Below are 22,815 nucleotides of genomic sequence, written 5' to 3'. Positions count from 1 at the left end.
CTCTGTCCAATTAAACCAATAATCTGATAGGGCCTTGAAGCTACTGCACTTACATGAAGATCATAATCTTGACCCAATCTCTTGTCATTAACTTAAGCAACGTCTTCTGATCAGTTAGCTATATCCTGATAATACAACAGCAAAAGCCATTTTGATGACTTTCTTCTTCCATGATTATCTACCTCTTTCAAGTTGCACCTGTGCCAGTTGTATGTGATGAGAGAACTGGAACGGTTGATTGGTTCTGCTTTATCAATAATCAATTGCCGAAATAATGGATATCCTAAAGAGGAAAGACGGTTTTGACATCTTAGTGTTACACTTCACCAGTAGGCTGTAGCTCAACTTTTCTTCTTCCTCCCACAAGAACAAAAGCCACCTTCAAAATGGTGAAATCGGTTTGAATTTCTTAATATAATCAACCTCCCAACAATCTTGGATATATGCTCAATAGCATTGTGACAGTCTTCACAAACTCAGAGATTCTTGATCACTGGGATGGGTCTCCCTGCAGATATATTTAATATCCCAAATGCAACGGCTAGTTTTTCACTATTGTGCCTGAGCATCTGCTTCTCTTCCTCTTCTACATCATGCAAAGCCATTTTTGTGGCAGACACATAACCAGCCTTGTTCAACTGTAAATCCAACTCCTCCAAGACAGCATAAATCTTCTACTTATCAGGATGTAAAGAATCACCAACAGAAAATGTGTCAACTGCGTTCTTGACCTCAATCCAGCCAAAACCAGGGACTTTTGACACCCCTCTTTCTCTCATGTACAATCTCATCTTATCCACATCACTCCTTCTGGAGGCAGCATATAGATTTTACAGAAGAACATATATGCCAGCATTTTTTGGTTCCATTTGAAAAAAATTCTCAGCAGCCATCTCCCCAACTGAGTATTGCAATGCATTCCACTAACACCTAGTAATGCACCCTGCATAGTGCCATCTGGTTCATATGGTACACTTTTCATGAGCTATTAGGCTTCTTCTAAGCGACCTGCTTGGCCCAAGATATCTATCATGCAGGTGTAATGCTCAGCCTTTGGTTCAATGTTGTAGATTTGCTCTATTGAGTTGAAGCTTTTGATACCTTTATCTATTAAGCTACTGTGGCTACATGCTGATAGGACTCGAACCTAAAAAAGACAGAAGACATGACATTAGGGAGAATAGAATTGTACAGCTAGACCAGAGCAGTACACTAGAGATATTCCACAATTTTTTTAAGGACAAGGCAACTACGTAAGCTCATGGATTGAAAAAAAACAGCTTGTTCACTTCTATCTTCTGAAACCAACCGCAAAAAATACCTGACTGGAATATCAATGGAAAAGGGAGCCTCAAAAGTTAATTTTATAACATCCATACAGAAATCATTAAGTAATTTAGTTCCCATCATTATCTCTCCTTTAGAAACATTGAACAAAACAATGTGTGTGAAATCAAGGTCCAGAAAAGGTTGTCAAGTATGGCAAGTTGATACGTTATTCTTACAGGAAGACTGGAGGTAGATAAAAAGAAGTCATGAACTAGCAACAAATAAATAAATAATTATTCAAATAAATAGTATAATAAAAAGCTAAGTTTTGTTTTCCCTAGAGTTGTATATCACTTCCAAAGTGAATCTTTTTAAACTATGATATGAATCTTTCTAAACTATGACGATAAGGACAGAGAACAAAAAGATAACAGATATATTACCATGGTAACATCATCAGGTGTGCTCTGTTGAAACCATTGATTCAAAGATCTTAAGTGCTTCTTTGCCAGATCCATGTCTTCCATAACCTGTGATCATTGTGTTCCGTGTGCTTAAATCCATGTCTTAAATGGCAAGAAGTGCATTCCCCAGATAGCAACCCATCTGATAACCAGTTTTCACAACTTGCTTTCCACAGTCCAGAGCTCCAATATCTGCATAAATACTTAAAACACATGTACCACTTGACCTATTCAATCTTTCCCCATCTCTCTCCATCTCTATAAATAGGTGCATAGACTCTGCACTGTACCTCCCCTTGTGCAAAACCAGCAATTATTTCAGCCCATGAGACAAGAGTCCCTTTGTGGCATCTCGGCAAAGGGATGCCTAGCACAGTCGATATACTCCATTTTGGGCATAACCCCTGTGATCATTCTGTTCTAAGAACTGATATTTTAGGAGGGCATTTCATCAAACAACTTCTTAGCTTCGCCCATCCTTCTGTTTTGCACACATCCAGCTATCATTGCATTCCATGATACAGAATTCCTTCTCTGGCATTTCATAAAAAAGTCTTCTTGCCTCGTCCAAAAACCCATTTTGCACGTATCCAGACACCAAGGCAGTCCACGTCAACACATTTCGTTCAGGCAGCTCAGCCGTCCATTCTGTATATAAGCCTTGAGTTTGGATCGTGGTACCCTCTATATGTTCGCCTCAATCTTTTTTCGTTGGATTGTATATTCTAGCAGTGGAGAGATCTTACTACAAGCTCTTTTCCTTCTTCATGCTGGCTTTCTTCTGTCTCTGGATTGGCGTCCTGGTCGAAGCACGGCCATCATCTCCCTCAGCCACAAGACGTTTTCATTTCAAAGTGCTTAAGATTTTTTCCCGTTTCGTTTTAGCTGTCTGTAAACTGATCAAGAGAAGTGATCGAGGAATGCAGGTGGGATGGAAAACGGTGACTCGTCTATGTTTACGAGGGTGACGAGGTCGAAATCAAGGTCACTAATCGGATAAGCGACACCACCATCCTCCACTGCTTAGTTCCTCGTATTTAATTTGCTTCTTACTGATTTTCGTATTGTTTAGAGAACACAGTTTCGGCTCAGAGAGTTCTGTTTTTCTTTGTCGTCTTTGTTATTATCTGGAACTACTGAGACAAAGCAACTTTCCTGTATCACGGCCGTCCCCCAGCAAATCGTAGTCTAAGAAGAACTCATGAGCTGGGAGTCACATACGAAAATGAAAGAAAGAACATCTTAAATTGGCGAAGAGTGGTGGAGTCCAAGCAGCACGTTTCGAATGATGCAGAGATTGCGTGGGGGAAAGCCCATCTACAGGCGCCCCTTTCCGGCCAGATTTCCCAGAGAAGCCTGTCCAACCGTTCTACTACACCCATCCGGCAGCAGATGCTAACATGAATCCGGAGTTCAGCACCTGGCTGTTAGCGGTGCCTTACGGTATCAGCTTAGAGTCTCCTCTTCGCATTACAAAAAAAAAAAAAACAGTGAGTTCCTCTTCATAAGAGTAACAACAAGTCTGCGCATCAAACCAATAACTCGATGTTGCTGTAAACATATTGTAAAAAAGCAACAAGTCGGTGTGATAATTTTTTTTTTATCTGAAGATACATTCATATACACAGGTAGGGACAAAAAAAGTACATCTCTTAACAAAATTCTACCCAAAAAAAAAAAAAAAATGACAAAAAGAAGCAAATGAAACAACTCTCAGCAACTACATTAGCAACAAAAAAACATTACATATACACCCCACCTAGGCAACGATACTGAAACAAAGTATAATGGGACCAACTTATTGTATGACAAATCTAACCACTCCTAAGAGGTTTCAGCAAAGCTTGATGAAGAGAGAAAACTATGCCAGGGGCAGCAACTACTCTTGATTGTTGAATCTACTTGCAATGATAGGGCGAACATCATCAGCATCAGCAAGGTTCTCGAGGAAGGGAATCAATGAAATCAAAGCACAATCAGATGGATCATCAAACCAACTTTGAATAGGTATTCCATTGTTCACTTGTAACCGGAAAACCTGAAGCAACAAGATAATTTTAATATCTTTTAATAATTATGAACAAATACTTGTTGACAAATAGGATGTAATACTTAATAATTTCAGACGAACAAAAAAAAACACAGCATTATGAGACTAGTCACACCTGTGGAGAATTATCAATAATGGCAACTTTTGCCAAGTCAAGTCCCAAAACAGTCAAGTCTTTCATATAGCTACCATCAGAAAATATGCATGATTCACGATACACACGACGGGATATAAGCCTCTTGTCTGGATCTAGTTTATCCAGTAGCTGTGCTGCATAAATGCTCTGACTAGCAGTAAAGACAATTACTTCAAACATCTCAGCTACTCTCTCCAAGAATACCCTCAGATGAGGCCTCTGACGAACATATACAGTGTGTTCTTTCATGTTGAAATATACAGAAAAGGTGAAGTCTGCATCTTCACAGTCATCTAACGTAGAATGAACAAGAGTCTCTGTGGACAAATGGCGACCAAAATAATATAAGTTATTATAACTTTAACCAACAATCAATTGAAGGCAACAGAAACTCGGGTTAATGATTTCTTACCATCAAGATCAAGCACAAGCGTGACAGGTTTTATACTCAATGTTTCCTTGGGTAACAACATGGGCCAAACAGTCGGGACCACCTCTGATAATTCAGGTAAGTTTCTAAGAAATAAGTGTGGATCAAAGCCATCCACCTCATCTGTGTCTCCAGAGCAACAATCTTCTTTAATTTTTGGGTGAGATGGCTTTACCTGCTGAATTGCCAGGTATAAGCAAGCATCATCAGAGTTGACTACAGCTTCTTCCGCAGATTCACCATCATGTGTATTACTTGTTTCCATGGATTCCTCGAGAAAAGGGAGAATCATGTATCTGTCAGCCAATTCAAACGTGATATTGGGATTCTCAAATGCATAATCTGGGAAGTGAGTGCCTGCTATAAGATCACCATTTCCAGCATTCTCATCAAAGTTAAAGTTAACAACCCCCAAGTCAGAAATGTTAAAGTCAGACATGTTGCAAGTTTGATGATCACTTGAACTACTGCCACCATCATCACTGTCATTGTTTGTGCCATCCACATGTTCAATATTTGTATCTGACAAAGGAGAATAGAAAGTACCATTAAGACAATGTGAAATAAAGGATGAAAAGACTCAAAATTTTGTTTATTAAGAAATCAGAAGTTAGAACAATAGAGTATTCAATAGGGACTAATTTAGGGGTACCAGTCAAGAAACTCTTGAGTAGCCAACACGCCAAGGTTCCCAAAGATGTCCAACAGATTCGTTTTAAACATAACTTTTAGATCTGGCCACTGCAGATATAATCTGGAACAGACATAGCAGGAGAAGCCAATGTTTCAGCCAAGATGAGCTGACATGTTTTGATTTCCTCCAGCCAAAAAACTGGATTTGTACACCTTCCACCATGCAGGTGGTCACAGACAGCCACTCAGACCAATCATTTAACATCCTAATAAGGATTTCTCATGATCCAACATCTCACTTCAACTGGCCATTATGAGCTCAACAATGAGATGGCAGACAGCAAACACTCCGTTTATGACAATTTAAATATAGTCTATCCTTGAGCCCTCAATCTTTTGAAGCGCATGCTTTAAATATTGCACATAGGCTTTTTGACTTATGCCACATAGTAACATGAAAACATATTTTGTTGCATATAATTGTCAGTAATAGAGGAAGGAGAAACTGAAAACACCATCCACACTTTTCAGAACATAAGAAAATATATTGCAAAAGAGTGCAGCAAATAAACAACATAATTTCATATGACATACTATTAAACCAAAAACAGGTTTTTGACCTTTACCTGCATTACTATGAATTAAGTGCTTGCAATGAACATCATCAGGTTCTAGCGTCGGGGAAAATAGAGTTTCTATCATTTGTGAGCAAGTGAAAGACAGTGGTCCCTGAATGCCAGTGAACAAATTTTAAGTTTTCAGCTCCTCCTTGAGGGACTGAAAATGCAGTTATATAAAATAAGCAGCAGCATGCATCCCTACTCATGTAGCTCATGACACAGATTTTGCACAAATGCAGAAACATTTGGTTTCACAAAATTAAGACTGGCCATCATCATGACTCATTTCACAACTCATCAGCCTTTGGATAGTCAATTAAAGTGAAAGCCCAATATCCTGAATCTTTTATTGTCGATTAACTAAGTTTGATCATGTAACCAGTGGAACTTCTGAAGCATGTTCAGAGGAACCTTCATTTTTTCGATTTACATTTTTTTTGGATGAAAGACAAGGATTTACAGCAAATCCTCGTCCAAATGAGGGCTTCAGGTTATTCCGGCAGTACTTTCACAGCAAGGACTCAAACATTGATAGCAAGTAACACTATCTGTAATAGGTGCATGATGTGAATAATTACCGATCTTCCAACCAACGAGGAACCACATGACGCAAAAGTTGGAGATTGGTGAGTTGCTCCAGCCAACAAGTCTTCTTGATCAAACTCCTCACTTACTATGTCCCAGCATGAAACTGAATAATACAAAGAACTCCAATAAGAAGAAGAATTAAATACATTCTTCAGTTCCAGATGTTACAAATATGTAGGGTGAAAGTGAGAGTGAGATGACTCCTTAGTAGGGATGGCAGCGGGGTGGATTCGGGATGGGTTTTAGAAAACCCAACCCTGTCTGACAACCCAACTCCACCCCTTGACAGGGTCGACTCATCAACCCCCTCACCACCCCATAACCCCACCCCACGACCCTGTCTCTCCTCCCCTGGCCGGACCGCATAATGAGGTTGACATTTTGACACCGTCCCCGCCTCACAATTCCATCCTCAACCCCATCCTTGCCTAGCCCCACCTCACCTGCCTGTACAAGTCGGGATGATGTTTCAACTTTATCTCTACAACCCCTTTCTTGCACATTATAAGAACCATGATAGCAAATTGATTGTTTAATCTCATTTCTACGGCCCTTCGCTGTGCTAAAAAAACATATTCATTTAAAAAAGTGTTTAATATATTAAAAAAGTATCTAATTCTTCAACATATGACCCTTTTGAAATTAAAAAAGGTGTAAGATATAGCACATATTTACACAAGATGAGTTTTCACAAGGCATGGCGGTTTGGCCCTGAAACCGCACAGGGATTTGGTATTTACTCTCTTCCCGCCCCATAGGGAAATATATGATCATGTTCCCACCCTGCAGGGAAAATATATGATCCCATTCCTGCATTAAGTGATGCAAGATAGGGCATATTCCAGGCGGAACCTGCCCAACTGCCATCTCTACTCCTAAAAAAGAAGTGGATCACTCCATGAAGGAAGTATTAACTAGAAGGGAAAAAAATATACTTATATTTGGCTCACCATCATCATGCTTCTTGATTGAAGGTTCCAAAACAGCCTGTTGAGGCATTTGGACATCAAATCGTGAGCTTTTTGATATTTTAATGGACTGACGGCAGGGATGAAGCCCATGCCCTTCACTCAAAGAACTGATGCTTGGTTTAGATTTCATAGGTGTCGGCATTTCTGAATTGTCACAATCATCACAATCCCTCGAAGTATGTCAAATGAAAGCAACACCTACAACGGAATCCAGTTAAAATTGAGAAGAATGATAAGAGAGTGGAGTATGCAAGACAACATTCATAATTTTTTTTAAATATAGTAATTAACTGTTAACCACAAAAGCAAGGTTGCCTTGATATTCAAACTTAAACCAGATTCTGCAGGACATCATCTATTCTTTCTTCAGTAACACTTTCGGAGCAATGAAAGGCAACAAATAAATAATTGACAGTACAAGGTTCTCGAAACAATTTCAAACTAGAAGGTACATAATGTATGGTCAGAGCTCTCAAACTAACTAAATGAAGTAATTGATCCCTAAATTTTGAGTGAGACTCCTATGAATTATATAATTGTCAACAATAGTTAAAGTTCTGATTCATGAGATACATTGAAGCATCAATGCCTCTCAGATTATTTTCATAGGCCAAAAGGTTGGGTCATTTAGAGGGTAGCATAACTTCATGTGAATTAACTGTTTTCACACGTGAATGGACCATTTCATTCCTTACAGCTTTTGGGCATCAAACCTACAAAGACATAGACAACTTAAGCACCATATTGTTTGTCTTTCTAACCACCAAGCTTCTGCAAGGTGGATCTTTGTTTAAGCTGATATGTCACAAGCGCGCATCAAAAAAAGTTCTGCAAGGAGGAACCTCCTTATAAGGAAATAAAAGAGCCCAAAACCTGAACCCACAAGTCGGGAATCAATCCAGTAATAACATCTTAGATGAAAAAGAAGAGATAAATCTCCAATATTCATAAAATACAGACATCCAAACAGAAGAAATCTCCTAGCGTATGAAGCAAAACTCTAAACCCAAAGTTGATCATCATCCTAAGGAACAACAATGTGCAAACCACCAGACGAACATCCCAGACGAGGCCACTGATTCCTTAGTGAGAGACAGAAGAAATCAGAAATCAAAGATCCAACCTTAACAAACCCAAATTTGAATAGGATCAAGATTTGCCTATCACAAACTGAAGAAATAAAACGAAAATGATACGCAAAGACTATCCCTTCCCTCACCCCACCAAAAAAAAGCCTCTTACTGAATAATAATAATAGAACTCGAATTACAGAACTGGAAAAGCGTAGTAAATGAGAAGAAACGCAAAGCCGTACATGAAAGCATAATATGCAGTAAACCCCTACAACCATAATATCAAACATCAAAAAATTATTCAGAAAAGAAAATATAAAAAACTAAGAGGTGCCCAAATCACGACATAAATTATAGGAACAATTAACCAAGAATTTAGCTACCAAACCAGTAGTTACAATTTTTAACGTTAATCATAAAAAAAAAAAAAAAAAAAAAAAAACACAATTCAAAGGCCAAACGCAAAACTCATTCACGAAACCATAATTCAAAAAAAAAAAAAAAACCACAAAACCCAAATGAAAAAATTGGCATGCTTTTCAAGAGATCCCTGGAGCATTCTCTCTTACAGAAAGATTGGAACGGAACAATAAATGAATCAGTAAACAGTGACCATAGAACATCTCAAGAGACCATGATATGACGGAAAAGTACATGCAGGATTAAGTCAACCAGCGAAAAAGAGGGAAGACAAATCCTCAAGAATTAAAGCAATCAACAAAAGCTTACAGAAAAGAAGTCACGTTTTTAAACATGATGAATTCCACTACAGAATCTTCACAGTTCACATACCTGTAGCAGCTGCCCCTCTTCTCTCCTTTCCTTTCCTCTCCTCTCCTCTCCTCTCGTCTCCTCTGCAAGAGGTGAGAGGGAGAAGAAAATGACCGAATGGGTCGATTCCAGACCTTCAAACTTCCACTTAGGCCCGACTACGACGACTACAAGATCCCCACCAACGGCCGGGATCTTCAGTAAAGCAGTTCATTCCGGCCTGTGAGGTACGGCCGCGTGTCCTTATGAGCCGCTACTTCATTAAGTCACCTCCACATGTGCGAAGCCGCGGAAAGAGAGGAGATTGAGGCAGGAGAAAGCCGATCTGTCGTGGACTTGTCGCCGCCATTGACTCCTGCCGAGCGCAGGGGTGACTGAGTTAACTCATCAAGTCGTCGTGTGGCTGGAGAACACAGTACCGGGTCACGTCGAGTCATTTTTAGCCTTTTCCCATTTATACGCAAGACCGACTCCCGCCCGCGAATGCAATCATTGGGGCTATGGCCTTTTGGAAATTAATATTAGGATTTAAAAGTAAACGACAGGAGTTGCTTGAATACTGAGAACGACTAAGAAAAACGAAAATTTTAAAGTGCAAGGAAAAACCAAAAAGAATACAACATGAATAAAGCTAGTAAATAAGAGTTCACTCGCCCGATGGAAGCAAGCACAGAAACTGAAAAAAATAAAAATAAAAGAAATTCATAACATAAACCTCAAACATAGGTGGATGTGAGAACGATTGAGAAACAACTATAAGGCCTTGTTAGTCTCTAGTAAAAAACAAACTCACAACATAAGGCGTAAAAAGAAAAATTGAATACGTGAGAACGATTGAGAAAAAGAAATTTTAAGAGTGCACGGAGAAACAAAGAGAATACATCATCAATAAAGCCAGCAAACGAAAGTTTTCACTTACCTGATTGAAGCAAGATGCAGTGGTCAGAAAAAGAATGAAGCAGGTAGAAAAACTGAAAAAAGAATAATGAAATTCATAGCAGAAACCTCACTATGAACAAAGGAGCTTTTGTTTGTTAATGAAAATGTGTTATGGTGAAAAAAAAAAACAAAAATTCAATCCCTTAGAAGAAGCTTCAAATGTAATCAACAAAAGACAACCGAAAATAAAATCGAGTTGTGTACCTTGTTTGAGAAAGAAAACTTCTCCGCCCAGTTCACCCCTATTTCCTTCTCTCGATTCTCTTTTACCTACTACTTATGGAATCCACTTCCAAATTTGTCAAAAGAGGTACAAAACCTTTTTTGACTGCTCGAACCAGAACTCATATGGTATTTTTCGAGTGTCGGAAGATAGGGCCCAAACCCATATATCCAAGTGTGTTGGAAGATGGGCCCAAACCCATAAGACCAAGGAAGATCCATACATCTAAGAGATATAGAAGACGGGGTCAAGGCCTACAGATCAAGGAGAAGGCCCATAAGCCCACATACAATTATGGCAGGATGGTAAATAAAGGGTCATCTCATAGAGATGGTATTGATTTAATTAAGTTAAAGTTCTAGGGTTAAAACCCTAATCTCTAAACCCTAAGTTTGATAAAACCAAAATTAGACAATATAAAATTAGTTACATCTAAAAATGTTCCATTTTTCCTTTCAACTACTCCATTAGATTGAGGAGAATAAGAAATCGTTGTCTCATGTATGAACTATATTATCCTCCTCTATCACACCTAATTCATTTTATTGTTTTATGGGTTTGATTTTCTACTTTTGATTTATAAATTTTAAAATTTTCTAACGATTCATCCTTAGTCCTAATTAGATACACATAGTAGTATTTTGACATATCATCTATAAAGGTAATAAAATACCTTTTTTCTTCCTTTGGTCAAAATATCACTCGTCTCACAGATGTCACTGTGTAGAAGCTCTAGAAGATCAAAGTTTCTACTTGTTGACTTAAATGCCTTTCTAGGTTGTTTCGATTTGATACATATCTCACATTTATTTTGTAACTCTATGTTATTTTTAGATATTAAACCTAAATTCATCATTCTTTTTAGAGTGTTGATATTTACATGTCCAATTCTACTGTACCATAAGTCAAGGGAGTCAACAAGCATGATATAAGATGTCATTCACTACAAAAGACCCACCCTTGGTAATTAAAACCTTATTCAATTAAAACACTAATTTGTAGCCTAATTGACTCAGCAGGAAACCATTAACAAGATTATTCCATACGTCTGGTATGCACTACACACTGCGAAGAGAGAGTGTTCCCGAATGTGAACTTCAACTCCATTTCTCCTTCACCTATCACTTGAGCAACACTATAATTGCCCATTCTCGCATTTCTCCCTTTGATCTTCTAGTAGGAAGTAAAAGAGAAAATATCAAAACAAATATGCACAATTGCTCCTATTAATCCATCAATCAGTTGGATTAAATGTCAAATTGCTCAAGTCGAGTTCAAAAGCACATTGCAGTACTCTCTGCTCAAGTCGTTTGTGTGAAAGCATGTCTTTAAAGAGGCGTTCTGTAACTCTTAATTTCGAACCTCGATCATCAAATGGCCTGACAATGTTGAACAGAGCAGGTAAGCAATGAACACAAACTGAGTACAATTTCTGAGCATTGATGTTTCTCTCTCAACAAGAAACTGATCTCTGATCTTCTTTCTTCAGTTTCTCTGGTTCAAACTTCAAAGTGACGGCTGAAGTAGAGAGCATATGCGGTACTCGGAACAGTGAATGAAGCCGGTTCTGGTTCTTAATCTTTTCTTCAATTACTGGAAAACCAAGTTTAATACGTAATCTTCTTTTAGAAAGGGACCAAAAGACCAAACTATCCCTATCTTCGTTGTTAACGATCTGGAGGTCTCAATACGAACTCGTCTCCAGTGGCGGTCGTCCAGTTTTCAGAACTTCTCCCGCAGTCGGAAGTCCTTAAGAAGTCAAATCCAGATGACATCCATAAAATTCCGCTCTCCTTCTCAACACTCAAGCCTCATCTCTCCACTTCAACGATGCCACGCACGCCCAAGAACCTTCATCTTCTTCTCCATGAAGGACAGCAGAAAGAGTGATGTCTCCATCTCTCCTCTGACCTTCCATCACAATCCACCATTGAACCCATTAGTAGTCGTAGGATCCGCGAATGCGGACATTTATGTGGAAATCACTAGACTTCCGAAAGAAGGTGAGACGATCTCTGCTAAGTCCGGCCAGACACTTGCCGGGGGCAAGGGAGCGAATCAGGCTGCGTGTGGCGGAAAACTCTCTTACCCAACGTACTTCGTCGGACAGGTTGGTGCGGATGCTCATGGGAAGTTGATCTCTGAGGCTTTGCAGGATCGTGGGGTCTGCTTGGATCATCTCAAGGTTTTGTCCAATGTACCTACCGGGCACGCTGTGGTGATGCTTCAGGCTGATGGGCAAAACTCTATCATTATTGTGGGCGGGGCTAATATGAATTGTTGGCCTCAGAGTCTGTCCGAAGACGACTTGGAGGTGGTACGCAAAGCTGGAGTTCTGTTGTTGCAGAGAGAGATTCCCGATAGTGTTAATATTCAAGTTGCGAAGGCGAGTCTCTTCTTTTCAGATTCTCTCTCTTTCTCTCTCCCCCACTATCTCTCTCTTTTAATGAAAATTTTCCATGCGGTTATAGGATAGGTTTAGCTCGTGTGCTGTTTAATGTGGGAGAGGGTGTAGTGAGAAGAATCCTCTTCCTCTGCTTTTTTCCCTTCTGTTTGGTTTGTGGCGTATAAAAATTCATTACTTAAATAAATATTATGCTTTTTCTTCAACTTCCGGTTCTAGTGAGTTCTGAAAAGTTTTGAGTCATAAGGATTGGTTGTTGTTAACTCTTTTCTTCTTTCTGTTCTCCACTGCGATTTGTTTAACATATCTTTCTCAATCAAGCAATCCAAATGTAATACCCATATAAGAAAAAACTTGAAAAGGATTAACGCATGTCGAGTTGATTGCTGGATAAAGGATAAGTTTAAACAAATTGCTCGTTGAAGAGCAAAAATTTATGTGAAAACCACATGCCAGCTTCATGCTTCACTGAAGCTAGAAAGTATTTGGAGGAAGGAAAAAGATGATGCAATATGAAAGGAGCAATAAGAGGGTATGAAGCTGGCAATGAGATTTGGGGCCTAGGAGTTGATTGGTTGATACCGTGACAAGTGGCTAAAGATGTCTTGGAGAAGGTAAGGGAAAGTTCAAATGAATCTTGGGAATCCGTTGTTTGGAAAGTAAGAATTTAAAGCCTTCAGTGCATCAGTTTTTAGGACTTCAACAGCATGTATTGCCCAAGAATAAAAGTGATGAAATTGATCAGACTGTCTTTGTCTCATGGAACAAGTGAAATAGTAACAAAAGACACTCTTCACTGCTGATGAAATGCAGTGTAAGAGAGGTTTAGCTCCAAAAAACTATATGAACTTCAGTACTATACTTGATCAAGCATATCTACCAAAGAATACCACTTTGTGAGAGGGTGTACGCTTGAGATTCTTTCATTGTTTTTCTTTTCAATTAAACTACGATTTGCACAGCACAATTCAGGTTGTGGTGATGAACCATAAAGCTTGTTGCCACTCAACTAATCAAAAAGCAGATAAGAGGGGAAGATGACTATATCACATGTTAGGGGTTTGGCCTGGCCAGCTCTTTGTGGAGGATAAACTCATACATGGACCTTGGTCATCAGTTTGCAATGAAGTAGACCCCAACCCCTCTCAGTGGCGACTGTTGGCGCGCTTTCAGAGGTTGAGGACATATGCAGCTCTTTAACTCTCTTGGTCTCATACCTATGATGTGCCTATTCTTTGGCAGATCCTCTAGCAAGGAGTGGCATCTCTCATCATTATTTCATTGTGGAAGGCTCCTTTTTTTCTTTTTTTTGGGGGGGGGTAGTGAAACCTCGTTGTAATACCTATATTTTTTCCGATAGTGAGTGCTTTTGTGTTTCCCCTCTTCTTACTGAAGTTCTCATCATTTTAAAAATAGAAAACTTTATCATGTTTTAGAATTAGTATTACATGTATGATCTCTCTTTACCAATGGAGAAGGTAGAGTTTTCTTATAAAATTTTATTCTCCTTTAAAAAGATTTTTTTTTTGTTTCCTTCATTGATAGTTTGATGACTTATCAATAACTACCTCTTGATTCACATATATCCAATATAGCTACAATTTTCACTTTTAAATGAGACCTTAGTTCCTTAAGCCTGTATTGAAGGCTGTCTTTTGAACATTTCATGGTATTTGTTTCATAAGGTATATTCTTTTATTCCAAAGTTATGCAACCTAACAGTGCAGGTTTTAGGAGGTATCCATTTTGGATATAAGGAATATGGACAGAAGTCTGTATAAGTTGTGCACTCATCTTAGTAGTATTTATACGCATGCTCCCTTAATCAGTTGGGTTAGCTTCTTATTTATAATTATTTTGTCTCACACTCCATTTCTTGGTTGATGGTTTCATGGTTTGTTGATGAATGTAATTTGATGTTCATATTTTCACCTTAACTTCAACTCTAAATTTCAGTTTTACGTGGGGTGTTTACTGGCGTGTCATTTGTTTCAATGTGAGGTCGTGTTCTTTATTACAAAGCAATGTGATATAAAAGTACTGTTGGTTCCATATGGGTGTTAAGGGTATCTTTATCGAAATAAATGTGGAGTCAATCCATATAACTTCTAAACATTCATCTTAGGATTAGTATTGCTTTCTCTTAAATGATGGAAAAAGTGGACTTTGCTTTTTGATCTTTTCATCTCAATATTTATTTCTTGGATGATGGTTTTATGGCTTAATGATAACCTCATTTTGGTTAACATATTTCCTATGTAGCTTTAACTCTGAATTTCAATTTGTGGTGAGATCATACTCCTAAGGGCTTTACTTAGTTTTTAATTTTCCCCCTTTTTGTTTTAGTACATCTCCTGTTATTTGTTTCACTGGTGAGGTTACATTCTCATTCTTATATTTTCAAACCTATGTTGTATGAGAGTACTTTTATTTTCATATTAGCTTCAAGAGGTAATTTTTATGGAAAGAAGAATATGTACTCAAGTCCATTCAAAAGGATTCAAGTCCCCATTCTTTAAGTTTGGGCATTAAAGATTTGAATCAAATGGCCTATTTTTTTTCTTCATATTTTATATGTTTTTTATTTTCTCATGGTTGATCACAATGTAAGTTTTTTTTTCATATATTTTTAAAATTTTGAATGAGAATATAATGGAGCAAGGGATAATATTGTGAATACCATTGAAAAGGTTTAGTGCACCTAATTATGTTTGGAATTTTGAGTCCAGACTCTTCTCTCCTTGTTTAGGTAACTTTCTTATTACTGTCACATTACGCTTTAGTCCTTTTTAGTAGGCTTATGCATAAATATCTTTTTTCTCGTGTTTCATATCAATACTTGAATGCCTCTATAATTGCACAAAAGTTGCTTATACTTCCCTACTCTTTTAGTTACATTATGACTTGTAGGCATATGTATCTTTTAGTAATTGTGGGCCCATAGAAATTAAAATAGAACCCACCTAAAAACTTGTATTAGACTGGTGGCAACCATTTTAATGTATTTTGAGAGATACTTAGGCCTATGAGCTCAATATCTCTTTGATATAGGTGTTTTGATCTTTTTATTGCTATGGTCAGAGTTAATGAGTCTAACTGCAGGAGTATATAGGGTTCGTTGGTGATATTACAAGGGCATTTAGGTATTATTTTGAAGCATAGCATTATGTAGTGTGGATGGCATATTTCAGGGCTATATAAGTAATCAACTCTTTTCAGTATTCAATCCTTACCATGCTTGCTTTGTGGATTGACTTGAAAAGTTTTGTCCACTGTAAAGCATCCATGTTCTAAAATGCTGTAGTATTATGGTATTTTTGAAGATGCCAGTTGAGTTGGATTTAGTTCCATGCAGGCAGCAAAAGATGCTGGAGTTCCAGTCATTATGGATGCTGGTGGAATGGAGGGAGACATCCCAGGGGAACTTCTAATGTTTGTGGATATTCTGAGCCCAAATGAAAGTGAACTGAGCCGACTGACTGGAATGCCAACAGCTACTATTGAGCAGATCAATCAAGCCACTGAGAAGTGCCATGAAATGGTGAGTTTGGGTCCAGATAGAAATCTTCCATGACATGTGTTATATGTTTGTGACACATTCAATCAGTTGTGTTAGCTATTTGTCTTAATACTCTAGTCAAAGTGGCAAGAAACATGGATTTTTTTCTTTTAATAATGATTGGCTTTTGAATAATAAAAGATTAGTTACAAATTAATGGAGGGAAACCCTGTCTAAAATTACAAAGGGAAAGAAATCCCAGCAAGGAGTTGCCTGGAGATACTTTATTTAGCCAAGAGAATAGCCATTTACTGATTTTACTTAATCAAGAGTAAACTTAAAAAAAAAAAAAAATCAAGAGTACTGAAGGAAATTTGTTGGTAGTCTATTGACATTTTACATTGGCTTTTGACCATTTTTTCCAACTCAAACCATGTCGTTGCATATGAAAGATATTAGTGCTAGAGGTGCATCAGAGTCTGCTTTTGCAGTCAATGAGTACTGAAATCTATATACTGGATATTTCAGGGTGTGAAGCAAGTCCTAGTAAAGCTTGGGGACAAAGGGTCTGCTTTATTTGTGGAGGGAGAGGAACCAATTCTACAACCCATTATATCAGCTCCAAAGGTTCTTGATACAACGGGAGCTGGCGATACTTTTACTTCAGCTTTTTCTGTAGCACTCGTGGAGGGGAAGTCCAAAAAGGAATGCTTGCAGTTTGCTGGTACGTTTTCATTGCATTTCTTTCCTTTAATGCCATGCCAGCACTTTTAGGCATTTGGGCTTATTACCGAGATTTGGCAATTGCAGCTGCTGCTGCTTCTCTGTGTATTCAAGTGAAGGGAGCAATTCCAAGCATGCCCGAGAGAAAAGCAGTTTTGGAACTTCTTCAGGTAGCTTGACATTCTGCTTGTCTTTATATTTTCAATAATGGTAAGTTCCATCCAGAAAGCTTTTCTGTAGTTTAGGCGGGTTAGAGAACTGCACAGACCTGATGAGAAATAAATGCCCCAATTCTTACATACCCTGTCCTATGTAATTAAACGGTATATAGACTTGTGATATAGAAAGGTACCATGGAAAAATATTTTGAATGGAACCTCCTGTGTCTTTTTTTACTAATATGTTATCTTTCTCCTTATACATACAAATTTTGCTGGCAAGACATATTCTCCATTTGATAAAGATGTGACATTTGAGGTGGGTTTTTCTTGTGATGCTAGGTGTTACCTTTTGTGCCACCTTGTTTCTTATGTAACACCTAGGTGGTGTGTATCCCATGTAATTTTGATCTTAGTTATAAATTTGCACAGTCCACTTCATATTGATCATCCATTGGGGCCTTGATCTTGACTCTGATTTTGACTGATACCTTAATTATGATCGTTGATTAACCCTTTGATTAATTTTTTATACTTTGACCTTTGAAAAGTTTAACTTTGGTTATTGATCGATTAATTATTAAGTTCTTTTAATATGATTGGACCAGTGGATTTGGAGTCATAAACAGTCATCTTACGTTCAGGTATGAGATTTGACTGAAAAAATTGTGCTGTTTTAAATGGGAGGCATTTGCCGGATGTCATTGAACCAAACAGACCAATCTACTTCAAAGATTTTCAAATTTCACTTCATCTCTTTCAGTGATCTGGTTTCCATTCTAACTAATCTAAAGAAACGAGAAATCGGGAGAGGAAAAGGAAAGAGCCAAACTTTTTCTGATTCAAGAAGCTTTTTGCTGAATTGGACAAATTTGGCTGGTTGGATTTTCTTGGCTGAACTATCCTAGTACTTGCAATCCCTTCTGAAAGAGCACTTTTATGTTTTATGAAAGGACTATGGAGACCGCTATCTCTATATTGGTATGATATAATCCACTTTGAGTCTAAGTTCTCATGGATTTTACCCCCAAAAACCCCATACTAATAGAGATAGTACCCATATTATATATTCATAATCTTTTTCATAATATGAGATTTTGGTCATTTACCCAACAATTCCAAAATGTTTTATACTAATAGAGATAATATCCACACTTATATATCTATATCTTTTTCCATTTCTAACTAATGTCGGATTTTGGTGGTATATCTAATATTTTAACAGTGTGTTAATTGGGACGTGAAAGCGCTTCGGGTTTGGTATCTTTCTGGCACCGAAATCGGTTTCGGTCCAAATTGAGACTCCAATCGTCAACACCCATGGCGTTCGTAGAGATTTCATTTCGGTAAGTGGGAAGGCGTTGTGCATGCCGGCTTCCTTCGTTCCACATCAACAAGAAAGAGCAGCCAGAATCTTGACTATTTCATCATCGCAGGGAATTCGGAGGAAATTTCACCTGTAATCTTTGACTCATTCAACCGTTTAATTTCTCAGTAGTTAATGACCCAGACGAACGAGACCAGACAAAGCCTCCGTAGGTTCTTAATCCGACACATCCATAATGGCCGATGCCTGGAAAAGTACCAATCTATGCGTTTTATACATAGAAATCCGATTGTTGAAGGTGATGGATGAATAACAACCCTAATTTTGTCTTCACTCGTACGCAGTTCCAGAAACACGAATCCTCGACGTGACCCCACCACTACTGCTGTGTTAAATTTTTGATTCAGGAGAATATCGTCGCACCAACTTGACGCGTAGAGCAACCTATCAACCTCTGCACAGTTTTAATGGCGACAACGAAGAACAGAGAAGATCTTCATCCACCCTATATCATAGTAAGTTCGTATGAACGAGAAGATTTCATCAGTTGAGCGGGCGCTGACTATTTTAATATCTTATGGTAGAGACAGCCGATGATTTTCCATTAATACCAAAGATAAAGATCGAGGAATACTGTACTATATCTGGTCCAATCTTGACAGCATCGCGTCGTGGGTAAGGAGAAAGAAGGGGACGATTACATTTACAACGGTGTATTAATAGTGCATAAATGACGTAAACGATGATGGTCGACAGTCGTTTATGTATGCAGTATCCAGAATTATCTACGGAGAGAGAGAGAGAGAGAGAGGAGCGATTGCTGCCTGCAATCTCGTGCAGTATTTCAGCAGCGGTCAAGCGAGACACCAGTGAGAAGATTCAGACCGACAATAAGTATATGCATTTAACGTACCATTCAATGGCAATGGCAATAGCAGCAGCACAGGGGAATGGGAATGGCAATATCTCTCTGGGTTGGCAATGGCAATAACAGCAGCACAGGGGGGAAAAATGGCAGAAAATCATACCAAATGAAATGGGTTCCCTGGGTCCTGTGAATCAAAGATCCTTAAGAGGCTAGGGTTATTTCTTATCCTGCACCAGCCCTTCATGCCCTGCTAGCATCAAGTACTTGTCTTTCCTTGTAAGGTTAGTGCACTCAAAGCCCAATGCATCACCCAGCTGTCTCTGTATGTAGTTCGCAACCTCGCAGGAAAACCTCCCCCCAGAGCAGGTTAGCTCTCTCGGTACCTTTTCAAGAAACTCCAGAGAGTAACAGGGAGAGGGGTTCATGAGGAAGAAGATGGGATCCAGACATTTGAGCCCACTTGCTGTGGTGCCGTAGAACATATCCACATGGGTGTTCACTGCCACTGGCACGATCTCATCCGCCAACTCTGCAAACAGAGAACTGAACCTCAACAGATACGGCTCTCTGCACGTGGTTCCTTCTGGGCAAACCACTAGGTCTCCTTCGTTTAGAAGCCTTTGCATGGTCTCTCCATCTTGCTTCCTGTCTCTGGTTAGCCTGACAGTTTTAATGGGTGCGATGAGCTCAGACACCTTGCTAAGGCTGTAGGTCACTGCTGTCACTGACTTACCCAGTGCAGTACATAAAAAGATTGGGTCCAAGAGGGTCCTGTGAGAGCAAACATAGAGGACTCCCCTCTTATTGCCAGACTTGGGTGTGTTACACAAACCCTTCACTCTAAGCCTCACCCCGCTGAACTGTCCGAGGACGATGCTGATCTTGTATGGGAGGAGTATCCCTACAAGGAGTCTAAAGACAGCCAGTAGTATCCCCAGTGGGAGCCACAAGAACATGCAGAGGATGGCCGATGATGTTGGTAAGAAGGCGAGCCTTCCATCGTGGAAGACCAAAGGCTTTGGGTACTTCTCTCTTGGCATCACTGAACTCGCAGCGCTCTTGCTCTCCTCCTTGTTCACCACATAAGCTTCCTGCACAAATTTCAAATGTGGTTTACAATCTCATTATCCATGTGTAAAGGCGTGCGAGCCAGAAGTAGAAAGTATACTTTACTTCGTAGCGGTAATGTGTGCATGAGATGAAACAGGTGATGACAGACACAAATAGAAAACGCTTCACTCGGTGCAGTATATATGCTTGTTTTGCTGCTTTTTGCTGTATTACCACATGATTCGGTGGTGATTGAGGGTACTTTTAGCTTACCTTACAGAGAGAGATGAAGAGGTTGTCATGGAGATTGCGACCGCCAAGACCAATATCAGGTTTGGTCTCTCCGAAGAACTCCTTGAAAGCCTTGTTCTTCACAAGGACCCCAGAATCAGTGAGGAAACCAGTGAAATATCCTTTAAACACTTGCAACTCCGTTCCGATCACGTAGTCTACCTTCAAATATTCCTTGAGAAACCCTTCAACCATTACTCTGGGGACGCTGGTGAGAACGACCCTCTTCCCTGCTGAACTCAGGACTTCATAGGCCTGAAGGTGGAGGTTTTCCAGAAAGAACTTGGGCAAAACTGCCCTCTCCACACACTCCATTCCCTTCTCACTGAGTCCACAGAAGGTCAAAAAAATCATCACCTCCAACCCCTTCTCAGGGTTCAAAACCCACAGCAGTGGACATGATATAAGCAACAGAAATGACCTGAATAGGCCACCACCTTCGAAGGCAACCAGCATGAAGTACGGGAAAAAAGAATTGGATCTCAAGAGTGACCCATGGATGTCACAGACCAAAGTCTGCCTTTCCCTGCCTTCCAAGGAACACTTGTTGACACTCGGATAGACCGTATCTTGATACGATCTAAAAGATGAACTTCTGAAGAGAAATCCGTAGTTAGCAATCTTCTTAGCCGCCCTGTAACAGGAGTTTGCCAAAAGTTGGTACAAAACCCAATTTGCTAGCTTGAACAAAACCATTTGGAACTCCATATTTCTCACCTCTCTGTCTCTCTCTCTATGCTCTCTTCCTCGTTTCCTCTATTTAGGAATGAGGCACCAGGTACAAGACTTTGAGTGAGCAGTGACCAACCTTAGCTGTGGAGGAGAAGATATAAGGTTGAGATATAGTAATAAAAGATTGACGGAGGAGGTTGACCGGGCCATTTGGTTTCCACATTGCTTGCATTAACTGCTGTCACAACATACTTCTGCTCTTTTCTTCCTTCCAAACATGGTTAGGTTTACGTGTAGGTGACCACCCACCATTGGTAGATGTTTTAGACTATTTGAAAATGGGGCCTCCTCCTAATATTCTAGAGTTTTTCATGCAAGCACCTCTTTTGCCACATTTTCGATGTTTGAAATATTCGTTTCATCTCCGCTGTCTCGTCCAACTAAACCCAGCTTTCTGTGTGTGAAATGTGAATGAAGATAACGAAAGAAACTTTCACCGTCAATGATTGGGGAACTCACCTAAACCTCACCGGAAAGCTGGTGCCCTGCTTCAGGCTGTCTATTTTTGACCTTTCCACGTCCTGTAGGAGAAGAACCGGAGACAATCCATGAGAGATGCAATTTCATTTTTGCGACTGGAGATTTAGGAGAGATATTTGAGCAGGTCGGTAATCAAGCAAAAGTAGTTGACCCATTTATGGGCATTGGATTTTGGGGGTGGGACGCACTTGTTTGAAGACCATTAAGCCTGTCTTACGCCTGTGGTCATTGTGTTCCCATCTGGAGCTTTTCTGGTTTTAAATTTTGATTTCTGGACTCTATTCGCGCTTTAGGGTCACCTTTAATTTCCCGGTTTCATTCCTTTTTGACCACGGAATTGTTCTAACGCTATTATGACTGATCAAGAAGCCACAGAAAACAGTTTATAAGAAACCGTAATATGGCTGGAAGTTCATGGTAGGCCTTGCGAGTTGACAAAGGCAAGGACATGTACGGTTTCCCCCCTTCTTCCCAATAGTTAGGTGCTCCATCTTCTGTTACCGAGCACCATCTTGTCAGCAATTGTACAATCAAACGATTTCAGTCCATTCAAGAGGACTTTCAGTAGGACTTGATGCTTTTCAGAATTAACGGGCCTTCAATTATCCGAGGACCCGACTGAAAGGTGGGATTCAGTTTTTACATGAGTTTAGTATAGCTTGTTAGCTCGCTAACTTACTCGTTAGTTTAAATTTTTCTACGAAAATACTTTTTACTTTAATTGTTTTTGTCAATTTCCTCATTAATTGGTTGATGATTACTCTTATTTATCTCAAACTTCAAAAACAAATCGATCATTCAACCCTTTTGAATCCCTTAAAATCTAATAGTGTTGCTTACTAATAGAATAAACACTATTGATGGATGTATTTGCTCTTCTATTAGGTCTATTAAGTTGGTTATTATAAGTTAGTATGCTTTATTACAAAGTTTTATAATCCTTTGCGATAACATGCAGTTCAATGGTACTAAGCCTATTAATATATTCTCGAATTTGAATTTGAAGTATTCAAAACATATGCAGGTTCGAGTTTAACTCGACTCTTACCTCCAATAATGAATTTGAATATAGAAGATACTTGTATCCTCCAAATTATATGCACTGCACAGATACAA

General features: G+C 39.1%; 3 protein-coding genes and 1 pseudogene across 4 annotated transcripts; 1 reads left to right on the top strand and 3 right to left on the bottom strand.

The window, feature by feature from the left end:
- Positions 1 to 341: 341 nt before the first annotated feature.
- On the bottom strand, positions 342 to 3,115 carry LOC137963440 (pentatricopeptide repeat-containing protein At4g02750-like; annotated as a pseudogene).
- Positions 3,116 to 3,318: 203 nt separating this feature from the next.
- On the bottom strand, positions 3,319 to 9,216 carry LOC137962774 (uncharacterized). Of its 2 annotated transcripts, none has more exons than XM_068809841.1 (7): positions 9,027 to 9,216; positions 7,126 to 7,359; positions 6,181 to 6,293; positions 5,609 to 5,711; positions 4,332 to 4,871; positions 3,899 to 4,236; positions 3,319 to 3,771 (listed from the first exon to the last, which is right to left on the bottom strand). In XM_068809841.1, exons 2-7 carry the CDS (start codon positions 7,301 to 7,303, stop codon positions 3,613 to 3,615), a joined length of 1,431 nt encoding a protein of 476 aa, XP_068665942.1. In that variant the 5' UTR covers positions 7,304 to 7,359; positions 9,027 to 9,216; the 3' UTR covers positions 3,319 to 3,612. The 2 variants fall into 2 exon arrangements, with proteins under 2 accessions (XP_068665942.1, XP_068665943.1); XM_068809842.1 differs by having other exon boundaries at positions 7,141 to 7,359; positions 9,027 to 9,214.
- A 2,610-nt stretch (positions 9,217 to 11,826) lies between these two features.
- Positions 11,827 to 17,402, top strand: LOC137962359 (ribokinase). The gene is made up of 4 exons (XM_068809176.1): positions 11,827 to 12,553; positions 15,927 to 16,112; positions 16,599 to 16,794; positions 16,881 to 17,402. The coding sequence occupies exons 1-4, from the start codon at positions 11,936 to 11,938 to the stop codon at positions 16,970 to 16,972; spliced, it is 1,092 nt and encodes a 363-aa protein (XP_068665277.1). The 5' UTR covers positions 11,827 to 11,935; the 3' UTR covers positions 16,973 to 17,402.
- Positions 17,403 to 19,261: 1,859 nt separating this feature from the next.
- On the bottom strand, positions 19,262 to 21,195 carry LOC137962358 (glycerol-3-phosphate acyltransferase 1-like). Its single transcript, XM_068809175.1, has 2 exons — positions 20,470 to 21,195; positions 19,262 to 20,237 (listed from the first exon to the last, which is right to left on the bottom strand). The coding sequence occupies exons 1-2, from the start codon at positions 21,193 to 21,195 to the stop codon at positions 19,362 to 19,364; spliced, it is 1,602 nt and encodes a 533-aa protein (XP_068665276.1). The 3' UTR covers positions 19,262 to 19,361.
- Between the last annotated feature and the right edge of the window lie 1,620 nt (positions 21,196 to 22,815).

This window comes from Aristolochia californica, unplaced genomic scaffold (genome assembly GCF_029961685.1).
Source record: "Aristolochia californica isolate CCGP_79_NKW_82.1479 unplaced genomic scaffold, dmAriCali1.0.hap1 SCAF_4, whole genome shotgun sequence".
Taxonomy (NCBI): domain Eukaryota; kingdom Viridiplantae; phylum Streptophyta; class Magnoliopsida; order Piperales; family Aristolochiaceae; genus Aristolochia; species Aristolochia californica.
Note: the sequence above shows the minus strand (reverse complement) of the source record. Positions and strands in the feature narration are given on the sequence as shown.

What these genes read in the sequence shown, in the direction of transcription:
- LOC137962358 (XM_068809175.1), bottom strand. Translation starts at nt 21,195, where the DNA reads ATGGAGTTCCAAATGGTTTTGTTCAAGCTAGCAAATTGGGTTTTGTAC. An exon ending in TCTTCATCTCTCTCTGTAAG is followed by an intron (nt 20,238 to 20,469) that starts GTAAGCTAAAAG and finishes AAATTTGTGCAG; the next exon opens with GAAGCTTATGTGGTGAACAA.
- LOC137962774 (XM_068809841.1), bottom strand. Translation starts at nt 7,303, where the DNA reads ATGCCGACACCTATGAAATCTAAACCAAGCATCAGTTCTTTGAGTGAA. An exon ending in CCTCGTTGGTTGGAAGATCG is followed by an intron (nt 5,712 to 6,180) that starts GTAATTATTCAC and finishes ACTGGCATTCAG; the next exon opens with GGACCACTGTCTTTCACTTG. An exon ending in TTATTGATAATTCTCCACAG is followed by an intron (nt 3,772 to 3,898) that starts GTGTGACTAGTC and finishes TTGTTGCTTCAG; the next exon opens with GTTTTCCGGTTACAAGTGAA.
- LOC137962359 (XM_068809176.1), top strand. Translation starts at nt 11,936, where the DNA reads ATGACATCCATAAAATTCCGCTCTCCTTCTCAACACTCAAGCCTCATC. An exon ending in TTAATATTCAAGTTGCGAAG is followed by an intron (nt 12,554 to 15,926) that starts GCGAGTCTCTTC and finishes AGTTCCATGCAG; the next exon opens with GCAGCAAAAGATGCTGGAGT. An exon ending in CTGAGAAGTGCCATGAAATG is followed by an intron (nt 16,113 to 16,598) that starts GTGAGTTTGGGT and finishes TGGATATTTCAG; the next exon opens with GGTGTGAAGCAAGTCCTAGT.